A 14,654-nucleotide genomic window follows, 5' to 3' on the forward strand; every position below is an offset into this window, starting at 1 on the left:
GCTTCTGGGTGATTAGACAAGCCTGCTCATGACATCTTCAGGTTCTTGACTGCCTCCATATTATTGACAGAAACATATTTACCAGACAAGGGAGTTATGGCATGGAGCTATTTTCATTCTACCTGTGTTGGTCTTTTAAAGAACACGTTTTAAATTATCTTGATATTTCAGCATCTACAAATCATGGAGAACTTATGATCGCATGTGGGCACTGGGATACTGTGTGCTGGCCTGAGGATGAAGGGAGGGAAGTTGATGGGATTTTGAAAGCCCCGATAACCTCTCAGAGACTAGAGAACCTATTCCCCGTGGCTCTTTATCATCAAGACACTACTTGTATGATGCTGTCTCCATGGTGACTTACATGTCTATTTTCTTTGGTGAATAAGAATGCAGCATTTCAAACTCCCCATTCTCATCAGTTAGATTGTTTTCACTGTATAACGCTAGTAATAGGAATCTTTTTTTTTTTTTAAAGGCTCTGGGGATTGAACACAAGGCCTTGCACTTGCTAGGCTGATGCTCTCCCAGTGAGCCATGCTTCTGGCCCTATTTTTCAATGGTTATTTTTGGACTCTTGAAAAATGCATCTCAATCAATAGCACCCCTTCTATCATTCTTCTCCCCTCCCCATCCCATCCCTACATTCAAGTTCTAAGTTCTATTTTTTAACAAAATCATTTCTCTGTGGATCTCTGACTCCTCAGGCAACTATCTCCAAGGCCAATGGATTTATTCTGCCCTCTGATCACATTCTCTTAGCTTCACCCAGGCCATTTTCACTTCATTAACTTCCTCAAGGTGTTTTCAGCTGCCAATGTGCTTTATGTTAGAATGAGGAGGGTAACCCTTTAGGAGTCACTGGGTAACAGACCAAGTTGTAAAGAACCCTGGGAGCCTAGGTTGTAAGACACAGACTTCACACCTCTACCAGCCCAGTGGCTTGTGTGATTGGAAGGAGGCAGCTCTAAAGGTGCCTTACTGGAACTCAGCCTTACGGGAAGGTAATGATGTCCATCTAATGAGGTGTGGAAAGTAAATTGAATAAATACACAATGCTTGACATGCATACTCGTAAATATGGCTTCTAATCATGAGTTTTATATTTCTACCAAGAGCACCGTGTTTGTACAGTGACCCTACGGAGCTCACTCTTGTTCTCGTCTTAGCCTACTCATCCCTTTCCTGTCCTCAGACTGTATTTCCCCTCCACAATGTTCACCCCACTATGAATATTTATGCAGACAAGTCTTCCTCTTCAGGTCTTGACCATTGTGACAGCTGGAAGAACTGGTTAAGAACCACATTCATTCCTGAAGTGTGTATTGAACACCTAATAGGTATACTGTGTGTGGTGCTGAGGCGGGAGCGTGGGGTGGTTAGCAAGGACAAGGCTCCTGTTCTCATGGTGCGGATGTTATTGAGTGGTGGAAGATAAAAAGAATAGTTAAGTGAGCAAGAAAAATTTACTGGGGAAAATGTATGCAAACACTAAAACAGGAGGTTCCATTAAGTAGGTGTCTAGGGATGATCTACCTTGAAGGAGCTGATTGAGCGGAGGACAATAAGGAGAGCAAGGTCTGAGAGCAGAGCATTTCAGGCCCAGGCAACAGGTTGATGTAGGTCCTTGATGAGAAGAAGCTTGCAGAGAGCAAGCTCATGCAGTTTCCTGTGAATCAGAGAATAACCCAGCAGAGCAAGATGCAACCAACCAATGAAGAAGGCCGGGTCTCATCTTCTAGGACAATCAGATCATGATGAACACTGGATTTTAAGAGGTTTGATACAAGCACAGCAAATTTGCCTTTTTTAAAGCTCACTTGGTTGCCCATCTGACAAATAGCAGGAGTAGAAGAAGGAAGAAGTCAGAATGGGAATGGAACACAAGGAAAATGCCCACAAAATACATAGGGAACCATCCATATCCATTCTCCTGTGGAAATTTCCAACCTTCCCAGTTTCAGTGCTACCATAGTGTATTTTGTTTTCTGACTCTGATCTGAGTAACTCTGGTTTCCACAGCTTTTCTGTCCCCAGATTTTTCATTGACTACTGTGCTTCCTTGGTGTGTACTTTTCACTACTTACTGATTTTATACATTATCTATAATACAGAGTTAACAAGCAAGCAAGTCATAGCATAATGTTCTGGGCAATGTACCCAACTAGTCTGCCAAGATGGAAATTCTGTTAGAACGGGTCTCCTGAACCTTGTAGCATTTGACACAACTCTTAACATAGAGTTGAAATTGCTTACTGATTGCTAGAAAGCATGTGTCACTGATATTTGTCTCTTCTCTATTTTTCTTGTCTGAGGAAGGATGATTATCTGTCAATATTCATTGTATTGTTAAAACAATATGCAATGCATTAATCATCTCTGAGATAACCAGATGAGGCATTATCACAATCTCCTGCTATTATGCTGAGATAATTTCACTTGCTTTGCAGTTTATGAAGCAATAAGTGACTCCCATCTGTTGATGAACATATTTCTAAGAATCATTTAGTCTTGAGTATAGAATACTTGAGGGGAAGTTAAATTGTAACTTTTTTATATTAAGTGTCATCTTTGTAACAGAATCAAAATTGGAAGCATGTGTTCAATTTTGGTCTTTCATTTTCAAAGCTTTAGGTCAGGCAAGTAATTAATTTCATTTGTTTACAAAGTAGATTATGCCTAATAAAATCTATTTTGTTTATGGTCACATTGTAGTTAATCCCTAGCCTTAGAAAATGGGAGAAATCCGATTGGCTAATCATTCTACATAGTAAATTACATTATTCCACATTCACAGAACATTGCCTTAATTGAATTATCCAGTAATCGCATGATGAAAATATTCTCTTTTAATACACTTTGGGCAAGGCATGCCAGTGATGAAACAATGAAGAATGTTGTTTATTCCATTTTTGTTTGATGATTGACCACAGAATGTAATGTAACACTTCTGTGGATAACTTTTTCCACATTAAAGCTAATAAGGACAAGGTAGCTTTTATAGGGTACTTCCTGATACTTTGAGTTTCACTGTTTGTGGGCATTTCTTGTCCTTCCTAAACATTTGTTTTTAAATAAATGCTACCCTGTAAAAATCAAGCTTAAATCAATTTTGTTTCATTTTATGCACGATAAAAGGGACAATTGTGGTCACTTTCTCTCTGAAAGGAGAAAAGATGAATCCAAGGAGTGTTTCCCTGTTCTTTCGGCATTCTGATGAATTCCAAGAGGCATCTCTTCAGCAAACTGCAGATAGACACAAGTGACTAATGCATCTGGAAGACCACGGATGGATGTAACAGATGCAAGGTTCCTCCCTGGGGGATGCAGACCTTATAGATAACTCAGATGCTGCAGAATTGGGCTGTTGTTGATAATCACTACTTCTTAAAACACAGATTATGTCAACCAGCAGTTTTTATCCAAAAAATGATGAATAATCATCAAATGTGTCTTTTACACAACTGTAGATCAGAGCAGGTTTTCACTTGTTAGAAATAATTTTTCCAAGTCTTTCCATTTCCTAACAAATGGGGCAATGTCATTCTTTCGGATGGAGGCATAGAATTATATTAAGTGAAGAAAGCCAGGCCCAAAGAAACATAGGTCCCCTGGTTTCCCTTATTTGCAATAACTAGTATATGTCTGAGTCAAGCAGAAAAGTTCAGATAAGTTGATGTTAGGGAAATGAACCCTAAGATATTCATTCAAATGTTTTTTTTTTTTCATGAGATTGTTTCTAACACATTTATAAGATTATTTCTTTGTTGCTTTGTAGTCCCTGCTTTCACTGTATTTGATGGTGGTATAATTTGTGGAGGGGAAGGGAAAAAACAAATCGTTTAAATAGGGATACAGGTGGACCCATTGCAACAATGAGATGTTCAAGTCATTATGTTGAAAATGAACTTTACAACTTTGGTGGGGGGGAGGGGGAGTGGGGGAGGAAGATTGGGTGGGAGGGTGGGTGGAGGATGGGAAGGAGAAACAAAGGAGGAGGCTACAATGCTTGATAAGAAATGTACTCATTATTTTACCCATGTAATTGTAACCCCTCTGTACAGTATTTTCACAATAAAAAAAAGAAATAAAAAAAGGGCTCACTGGAAACCCTCAATTACTTTTCTTATGAGAAAAAAAGAATAACATGGGTACAATGGTTTAAATGTAGACTTAAGTATTTTATTTGTGAATGCATATTTAGACATGACAATGATTCTGTGGCCTATTTGGCCTTAGCTCCACACTAACAAGTGAATGGAAGAAGGTGGTGTCTGAGTTAGTGAATCCTGAAGGGTCTCTGGTTCCTATGTTCCTAGACTTCAGCTATTGTGTTACATAGTGATAGAAAAATCCAAAATAATAGCAATCAAATTATGTTATAAATGCTAATATTGTTATTAATGCTAATAATATTTCCTAACCTGAAAGTTTTCAGCTACATGCTTATTTTCAGGGATAGATGGTATTAAGTAGAGAGGAAAATGATTAGAAAAATGCCAAAGACAAGAAGAAAGAGAAAAGAAGCAGACAGAACAGAAAATTATGCATGGGGTAGCACTGACAGATTGGCTAATAGCATCTGAAGTGATGTGACTGTTTTAACACACGATATGTTAACCATTTTTAACACTCATTTTAATATAGGCTGCATTGTCAACACAGAGTTTCTATACCTTTTATTTTCTTACACTCACACACATTTACCATAATTATTACTAACAGTAAGAAACTTCTAAGAGAGTTTTAAAAAAGTAAAATGCTTTTTTGAAAAAATAAGAGATCAAGTGAGCATTTCATAGTGGGTGAGAATTGGTTTCATGCTTTACTTTGCATTTCACATCTGCGGGCTTTATCTGGGAAAAATTGCCAGTGAGCAACAGATTATCCCAAGTGTATGTATGTATTTTAGTGTTTAATCACTTTTCAGGAGATAGATAGCGTTCTCTTAGACCAGATTTCCTTTTTCTTTTAAATTAAAAAAAAAGTAATTTAATGCTCAACAGGGTCCCCAGAGTAAGTTTCATGCTCACCTTGGTTGGTTAAAAAAAACTTGGGAAAAGAAATGTTCTGCAAAGTGGTCTAACCAAATGCTTCAGTGTTGATGTCGTAATTGGGGTCATTTAACTAACTGAACAACTTGCAGAGGCACTAGTCCATTGTTTAACACAATGGGTTTCAGAAAGGGCTTCAAAATAAGATAGATTTGGATAGAATCTTCAAGTACAGGTCCACAAGGCTACAGACGATCATATCTGCAACTCATGCTGTAGAGTTGAACAGCTGGATTTCATTCATGCAAGTGGCAATTTACCACTTGCATGATCACAGGTGGGGTACTAAACCTGAGGATGTTTGAATCCCTTGGTAATCTGCCTCACAGGGTTATGGCTGTGAGATTTAAATGTGATGTTTTTCTTCATCTTTAGCATCATATGCACACACAGAAAGCTCACCAAGCATTTAACAATAATTCTATTAGCTTTGTGCTAAGCATAGAAATTCGATCATGAATTTCTATCTGTATAAAAATGGGGATTAAATGCTGATCCTCAATAAATGATATTGATAATTGAATGAACAATAAAAACCATTGCCTGTAATTGTTTAGAAACATTTTGAGTGATCCTGTGACAAGTATCTGTGTATTTGATTGCTAATACTTGCATTTATTCCAATAATTACTTTCATCTTGATGTTTATGCTTTGAAAACACCTCATCCTCTCCATGTCTTGTCATTCTAGATATTACTGCACAGAAATGCATACACAATACTTTAACTTTCTTGGTTTCTGAGTGGAAATAGGAGCTTTTGACATTTATACCTAAGTATTTCCTAGGTAAGGAGACATCTGACCTTTAGTAAAGAGCATTTTAAAATAAATCTTCCTTCATTAGCCATCATCACTGCCACTTTTTGCTCTGATTGACTCTTACTTTAAAACAGTTTAAAAAGTTATCTTTAGGTAGTTGTATAAAAGAGTTGTCATTTAACAAAGTAGATTATAAATACAGTGATCATTGTCACCCTTTTCAACATTCTCATCCATTTTGCCCATACTCATCCCTTCCCTCACTCTTCTTAATTCTATAAGATACATTGAATTCTTGACTTCATTCTATTCCCCTCTATTCCCTCGCCCCTTGATCTCACCCTTTTCAAGTACCTATTTTCTGGTGTTTATTTTGTTGAACTTTGACTTTGCCTTTTCAAGGAATTATACTATTTGAATTCTCCCTTCAATATACCATATTTTAGTTAATATGCGTGTACTCTTTTATACTCTCCAACATATTTATATCTAAGTTTATAAGCGAATTGTAGCTTCAACTTATGAGGGAAAACATGCAACATTAATCTCTCTGGACCTGACTTCATTTAATTTTTTTCAGGTCTCTTTGTTTCTTTACAAATGATACAATATCATTATTTATGATGAGTAAGTAATGAATTTTCTTGATCTATTCAAGAAAATTTTCTCAATCCATTCATTTTTTGAGAGGAATCTGGCCTAATTCCATACCTTGACTATTGTGAATAGTGCTGCAGTGAACATCGTTGTGTTGATAACTTTACTGTATCCTGGCTTGCCATCTTCTCAAGAAATGCCCAGGAGTGGAATTGATAGATCATAGGGTAGTTCAACATTTAGTTTTTTTTTTTTTTTTTCAGGAACCTCCATACTGAATTTCCAAGTGGTTGACCAAGTTCACATTCCTACCTACAGTGTATTAATGATCCTTTTTGGCCATATCCTGGCCAGTGTCTGCTATTGTTTATTTTCTTTATAATGGCCATTCTAAAACTGAGGTGTGGTGGAATCTTAGTGTTTTTTAAGTTATATTTCCTTTACAGCCAGAGATAGTTCTTCTGAGAAGACTCTTTTTAGATCATTAAACCATTTATTAACTTGTTTATTGGTTCTTCAAGAGTTTAAAATTTTAAGTTCTCTGTGTATTCTGGATATTAGGCCATTGATATATAGCAGGAAAAATTCTTCTCCTATTTTGTATGGTGTCTTTTTAACTTGATAGTTATGTCCTTTGCCATGCAGAAACTTTTTAGTTTGATGCAATCCCATTTATGAAGTCTTTGTTAAAAAAATTCGGTATGTTTCTGGATCTTTACTCAGAAAGTTTCTTCCTGTGCCAAGGAGTCCTGATATTTCTTCTATTCCTTCCTGTAATTGTTTTATGGCTTCAGGTTTTGCTTTGAGGCCTTTGATCCATTTAGAAACACAAAAGGCCTCAAATCATAAAAGCAATTCTTGGCAGAAAAAGTACTGGAGTTAAAACAATACCAAACTTCAAACTTCACTACAGTGTTATAGTTATGAAAACACCTCAGTACTGGCACAAAAAATAGGACCAATGGAACAATAGAAGAATCAGAAATAAAACCACAAACCTATACCCATCTGATATTTGATAAGGGGGCCAAAAACATAAGCCTTAAGAAGGATAGCCTCTTCAACAAATAATGCTGGGAAAACTGGATATTCACATGCAGAAAACTGAAACTGGATCCTTTTCTATCACCTATACCAGCATCAGAAACTTCAATGTAAGACCTAAAATATTTTTTTTATTTTTAGTTTTTTTTTTTATTGTGAAAATACTGTACAGAGGGGTTACAATTACATGGGCAAGATAGTGAGTACATTTCTTATCAAGCATTGTAGCCTCCTCCTTTGTTTACCCTTCCCATACCTTCCCATCCTCCCTCCCCCCCAATCCTCCCCCCCCCCTCAAAGTTGAAAAGTTTGTTTTCGACATGACAATTTGTACTTCTCATTGTTGCAACAGGTCCACCTGTATCCTTATTTAAACGACTTGTTTTCCCCCTTCCCCTCCACAAATTATACCGACATCAAATACAGTGAAAGCAGGGGTTATACTGTGGGGGAGGGACATACAAAGCAACAAAGAAATAATCTTTTAATTGTGTTAGAAACAAATGCATGAAAGAAAAAAAACATTTCAAATACATATCTTAGGGTTCATTTTCCTAACATCAACTTATCTGACTCATACTTTCTGCTTGACTCATACATATACTAGATATTGCAAATAAGGGAAATCATGGGACCTATGTTTCTTTGGGTTTGGCTTACTTCACTTAATACAATTTTTTCCAAGTCTTTCCATTTCCTAACAAATGGGGCAATGTCATTCTTTCTCCTAAAATATTTTTTAAGACTCACAAATTGGATAGCTTTTAATAAGTGTAGCTTCTATTTCTATCAACCAACATTCCAAGAGAACTAAAGGTTTGTGGGATCTTTACCAGCTCTGGGAGTCCTGAGGCCACAAAGAAAAACCAACTTGAAGTCAAAATTGGCTCCTTGAGTTCATGGTTATTTTGATAACAATAGTGCAAGGTAATGCCATCCCACCTTACATTTAGAAGTTGTAAAGTTCACATTCCATTGGAAACGCAGTCATGAATGGCTTTGGCATGATCTCATTCATAAAAGAAATCAGATAATCTTGATCCAAGCATATTTTTAAATGTTACTCAAGCAATATGGGATATGGCTATAAAAGCAGGATAAAAGTATGGCTTTCCTGAGTGGTCAGATAGACATTTAGAGGGACAGCAGAGTAGAAGTTGGACTTACAAGGAGGATGCCTGCATAGTGGCTGCACCTACTCCCATTAAGGATGGGGATGTCTTGATAAAAGGTCTTCAGGTTACCAGGAGTGCAGGTTCTTCTACTCATATATTACTCTATGGACTCTAAATGACTAGGACAGTCTCAGAACCACTCCAAAGTATGCCCACCCCTTGAGCTTACCCTTTTTATCCCCAGCAGGAGAGAAGTATATAGGAGAGAACAGTGAACAACACATCCTCCAACTTTGCAGGATGTGATGAAGATACTGAGAAATCAATGCTGCCACTTTCACTGGTGTCCCATGGCACAAGCTGTGAGATTAGTCCCAGCTTGGCCCACTGTACTTGACTAGAGGGCCCAATTCGGCAGCGAAGTCTTATTCTCAGATCCTTTGTGTATTAGACTGGTTATCAGACTTTAAAACATGAGGCTGGGAGGGAAGGGACACAAAAAATATGTCTTTGCATTTCTGTGCTTGTAATATTAAACCTTTGTAAAGTATATGCCTCTCTCGATTTGGTCAAAGGGTTGGGTTCTGTCTGAATTCAAGTCCAATACCACACATCTAAGATTTCTTGAGGCTGTGGTTTCAAATCTGTACTAACAAGTTTCTGGGGTGAATAGAAGGCAGAGGCAGGTGAATAATCACTGCTAACAGTGGGGAAGTGCTTTATGTACTTAGCAATTAGAGGCTACATGCACAAAGTTGCCAGCTTGTTATTAAGGGTAGATTTGTGCCTTGCAAACAGATAGGTTGACGTAATGCAAGAGGTCCTTAAACTCGTTTTGCTGACAAATATAGTGACTCTTTACCTGAGCAATTATGTTAATTAGGAGCAAAATAAAGGTGAGGCATCCCACCTTCCTCCATTTTGTGCCTATACACTTTGCCCTGCGCCATTCTTTCTTGCAATCACTTTGTAACCATCTTGGAAGTCAAGAGAGTAAGACCATCTCACAGGCATCAACGACTCTTACCGTAACCAGGCCCTACTTGTTCCCTTGGCAATGACTATCAGGACACCTCTGGTCACCTGGTCACTGCTGAACAGGGACTGTGACTTAGGATTGTTTTAACTATGCATACCTTTACCTCACACTTCTTCTCCTATTCAACCTAAGACACCTATCGGTACCTTGAAGATGGCTGAAAGTAGACTGAAGTTCTACCTTATTTTGGTTTGCCTGTGCCATATAATTTTCTTCCTCTGCCCTTTACCATGTCTCTTTATTTGGCAAATAGCTGGACCAAGCAGCTGGATTCCCCAGTGTGGACCTGGAGTCAGAAACCTCTGGGTTCACCATTCCTCCTTGCTGTGAATGCAGTAATATTTGAACTTGAAATATTTACAGATGTGGTCAAGTTAAGGTGAGTTCATTATTGTGGTCTAAGCCAGCATGGCTGTCCTCCATATTGGAAGCCGACAGAAGCCGAGGAAGGACAGAGCCGGGAATGATGTAGCTTCAATGCCAGCTATGGCTGGTCATCACCAAATCTAGGGAAAGGCAGGGAAGAATCCTTCTCTCCTGTGGGTTTTGGAGGGAGCATGATCCTCTTAGCCTCTTGTCTTTGGATATTCAACATCTAGAATTGTGAGACAATTTCTGTTTTTTTTGGGGGGGGGGGGAGGGGTCCGGTCGTGGGGCCTGAACTCTGGGCCTGGGCGCTGTCTCTCAGCTCTTCAGCTCAAGGCTAGTGCTCTACCACTTGAGCCACAGCACCAATTCCGGCTTTTTTCTTTTTGCTTAAGTGGTGCTGAGGAATCGAACCCAGGGCCTCAGGCATGTAAGGCAAGCGCTCTACCACTGAGCCACGTTCCCAGCCCCCAATTTCTGTTGTTTTAAGTCACCCAGTTTATGGAAGTTTATTCTGGAGTTCCTGGAAAGCTGAACATTGTCCCAGTGATGTACTCATGGAGTCTGGTCTCTGAACCACGTGATCAGTGTAAGCAAGATTTGTTCAGAGACAACTCCATGCATCATGAATTTCTATCCACAAGAAACAATCTCTTATCCTGTGTTCCTCTTCATCACCTCATTGCACAAACACAAGGTATTAATTCACTACGGACTGCAATTATCTGCTCTATAAAGAAGTAAAACAGAAGGTATTCATTTACTAGAAGTTTCCATTGTCCGCTTTATAATAAGACAGATTCCAAAAAGTTAAAAGGTTTTTACATTTAGTTTTCCTATTTTCATGTTGATCATAGTTTAATTTGGCTTTGAAAGTTTTTCTTTTTTGGTTAGTATTTTAAGGTATTCACTTTAATCGACCACAGTAAAAGTTCTCCAGAAAACCTATAGATTTCATCTCTACTAGTAACATTTTCCAGATAGGAAATTATTATAGCATTGAAGTGCCAGAGACAGCTGAAAGCAATGGGTCATGCATTCAGCCCATTGTGGGCAGGAGCTGCCAAGTAATTCTCCGCTCACTTTTTTTGTCTACTTCTTATAAACAAGCTGTGTTCACAAGTTACTTTTTAAAAGCATGCTGATTTCCCCAGTGAATCACACAGAAAAGAATCTAGCATGCCCTCCAGAGTATTCAAAGAGTTGTTTGTTCTTAGAGCTCAGGTGTGGTAAACTAACTGGAGGCTAAAAAACCACACTGGATATTGGCCAGCAGGACTGCCCTCCTTTCTAGCTTGAATCTGAAAGTTGGTGTACAATTTAGCCTGCCTACAAGAAAGAAAGAAAGAAAGAAAGGTAGAAAGAAAGAAAGAAAGAAAGAAAGAAAGAAAGAAAGAAAGAAAGAAAGAAAGAAAGAAAGAAAGAAAGAGAAAGAAAGGAAGGAAGGAAGGAAGGAAGGAAGAAAGAAGAGGAAAAGAAAGAAAAGGAAGAAGAAAGGAAGAAAAGTTTCGAGAAAGAAAGAGGGAGGAAGGAAGGAAGAAAAAAGAAGGAAGAAGGGAGGATTCAATTTTCAATTTTAATTTAATTACACAATCTATAGTGTCCTGTGGAAGGATTTAGGGGCTAGCTTAATGCTTGCCAGTGTTCCATTTTGCATTTTTGTTGATAAAGATACTATACTGATTATCCAGAGTGAGTTTTGAAAAATGTCTCAAGAGCCAAATTCTTTTGGTAGCAGAATGATTTGAGAAAGGAAATTACTTCAAATTTTCACTTTTTACCATACTTTAGATAAATTAGAGATGAAGGATGCCTCTTTGGATTTTATAGTTAGATCTGAAAGCAGATCTCTAATTGAAAGAATGGAAGGAAATTCTGTTGGAGTATTAGAAATACTGGCTGACTAGGTACTGGTGGCTCACGCCTGTAGGCCTAGCTACCCACGGGGCTGAGATCTGAGGATCGAGGTTCAAAGCTTGCCTGGACTGAAAAGTCCTCATCAGACTCTTATCTCCAATTAGCTACTAGAAAACTGGAAGTGGCACTGTGGCTCAAAATGATAGAGCACTAGCTTTGAGCAAAAGAGCTCAGGGACAGCGCCTAAACCCCAAGTTCAAGCCCAGGACCTACCAAAAAGAAATGCAAACTGGTAGACAAGGAGTGTGCAATGCAACTATGTTTTCTGAGAACAATGGTATAAATAAAATGGGAAAGCCGTCTTCTCTTGTGTTAAAGTTCAAATTTCACTCTTTCATTATAGCTGGGAACTATTAAGATTGTATTTGGCATCAGGTCAGTATTTAAGAGGATGAGTAAATATTTGGTGTTCAGTTTTGTTTTCTATAATATTCTATTAGTTTATCCAAATATACAAAGAAAGAACAAAATACGGGAAATGAAAAATCTCCCTTAAGAGCAGCCCTCACTTTATTTTGGAACCATTGTTTTTACTTAATTGAATTAATGAGAAAATAAATCTCTTTATAAGGAAAAGTACTCTCCATGTGACTTAACTGAAAATGCTAGCAGGAAATTTTACAGGTTAACTGTGCTCAGCCTTGTGAGTGTACACAGTAAATGAAAATACAATAATGAACTAAGTTAAGAAGGTAAATGAGCTATGTGAAAAGGCCAACTGATTTAGCTATTTCACAATGATGATGTTCTCAAGTTTTAAGTTGGCTGTTCCTGCAAGTCAGCTTAAACAATTGTATTCCAAGGGCAAAAGACAGTTGATAAGCACTTGATTCAGCCTTCTGGCCTTACAGTAGAGTCCATTAATCAAATGAACTTGTGATGGTTGAAGCTTGATGAATTGCAGGGTATTTGGCTCAGAACTTAGTATTGGCAGATGGACAATGGTAACTAGAAGTGGAGCTGTTTTGGGGTGCACTGGAGGACTTTGAAAACATCTCCTTGTCATGTACAAATGTAGATTTCCCACTTTCCTCCTTGGTGAAGGTGAGTTATAATTTATACCAGGGACATAGAGATTTGCATCTGTGAGTGAAATCTAAGCAGTAATTTTGCTAAAGGCCAGTGTCTGCCTTCTCAGTCTGGTGCACAGGCCACAGGTGGAGACTTTGTAGCTCAATGGGCCTACAGAAGCTTCAGGTAGGGTGGACACCATGGGATTCTGGGGAAAGCCTTCCCTGGTTCACACCTATGTGTGGTTATATGCCTTAACTTCCTTCAAAAGTTATATAGAAGGACTCTATGTATCTGAAAATAAAGCACTAGTCCAGTAAGAAGATTGGTTAAGGAAAGAGTGTAGCAAATAGGAAGATGCCAACTAGATGGGAGGAGACAGGAAAGACCAGGATGGAAAGTTTAGGGGAAAGTGATATTCAGCTGAGTGGATTAACACTTGAGAAGATCACAGTCACTTGGATCTAGGGAATAATAGAAAAAGTTTCTATTTTCTGCCAAGGCAGTGGCCACAGTATGGTTAGAGGGACATGTATATATCAGGAATGCCACAGTCCACTAGTCTCCTGTTTGCCATTTGGAGTGGGATGGGGCAAAGGAAAGGAATAGTGTTGGAGACAGGTAAAGAAAGTCATGATCCTTCACGGTTGGCTGACTCATTTGTTCTCAGATCCAAAAAAAGATACATTGCTCATATCTAACAATCAGCATAAATCTTAACTTGTATAAATGTTTACACATTGGCATTTGAAATAAAATTCTATGTTATAGATTATGAGAATTAAAGAAATACCTGGTTGGCAATATGCTCCTGGAGTTTTTCTGTAATCACTGAAAGAGAAACAAAAAATAAATTTTATATGAAAGCATAAAAATCAATTAAAACATGCATATTGACTGTTCTGTTCTCAGTTGGAACTCCAATAGCAGGGTTGTATTGCAAATGGACATTTGAAATTATTCCAATAATGTGCGTATGTGGTGGTGGTGGGGGTGTGAATCAAAGCCTGAAAAACTGTATTAGGCCCAGATAACAGAAAATGGAAGGGAAATCCAATAAGACTGAAGAGAACTTTATACAACAGCTTGTCAACATGTTTCCAAAAAATGAAACACTATGGAAGTTAATGCCTAAACTGAGCTCATGAACTCTTGAGAGCCAGACAAGGAGATCTGAGGTGTTGATGGCTACTGCACCATTTTTGCTTGTTTTGTTTTGTTTTCTGCTCACACAGACTCTTAATTCCATAATATTTCTGCCTCATCTTCCCTTGCTGGGTTTACAGATATGGGCCTTGATGTTGGCAAGAAGTGATACTGAAAAATAATCTCTTTTATCTGGGGAATGACAAAGACATGCTAATACTTTGTTGGTACAGGATTCTTGGAGATGGAAATATAAGTAACATTTCTGTAGATGGTAAGTTGGTTGGGATAGAAGAAAAAAATTCAAGATTATGTCTGAAAGGTCATAGAGGGACATAAATATTAAGGATTCTAAAATATTGAATGTCATTCATTGTTGAATGCCTAAAAGAGGCCAATGCCACATCCATTTTAAATAGAATGAAGGAGAAGTCTTAGAAATGATAAATGAAGTAGAAGTCTTAGAAATGATAAAGAACCAACCACCAGAAAAATATGGAAAGATGAAATATGATAGCAGGGATTTTCCTTTTTGTGTGTGAACAACTCAGTATGTTACATACACTCTATGAAGCATGCCTTTTTAGATTAGCTTAATTTTAATT

At 37.9% G+C, this 14,654-nt stretch overlaps 1 protein-coding gene across 2 annotated transcripts in view; it reads right to left on the reverse strand.

Moving 5' to 3' along the window:
• The window catches only part of Chst9 (carbohydrate sulfotransferase 9), a 229,525-nt gene that overhangs the window by 19,822 nt on the left and 195,049 nt on the right, over positions 1 to 14,654 (reverse strand). For both annotated transcript variants that reach the window (XM_042675358.1, XM_042675357.1), the window contains one exon: positions 13,697 to 13,734. In XM_042675358.1, the coding sequence (XP_042531292.1) occupies positions 13,697 to 13,734 (38 nt within the window). The remainder of the gene's footprint in view (positions 1 to 13,696; positions 13,735 to 14,654) is intronic.

This window comes from Dipodomys spectabilis, unplaced genomic scaffold (genome assembly GCF_019054845.1).
Source record: "Dipodomys spectabilis isolate Male_0828 unplaced genomic scaffold, ASM1905484v1 ptg000024l, whole genome shotgun sequence".
In the NCBI taxonomy this organism is placed as follows: domain Eukaryota; kingdom Metazoa; phylum Chordata; class Mammalia; order Rodentia; family Heteromyidae; genus Dipodomys; species Dipodomys spectabilis.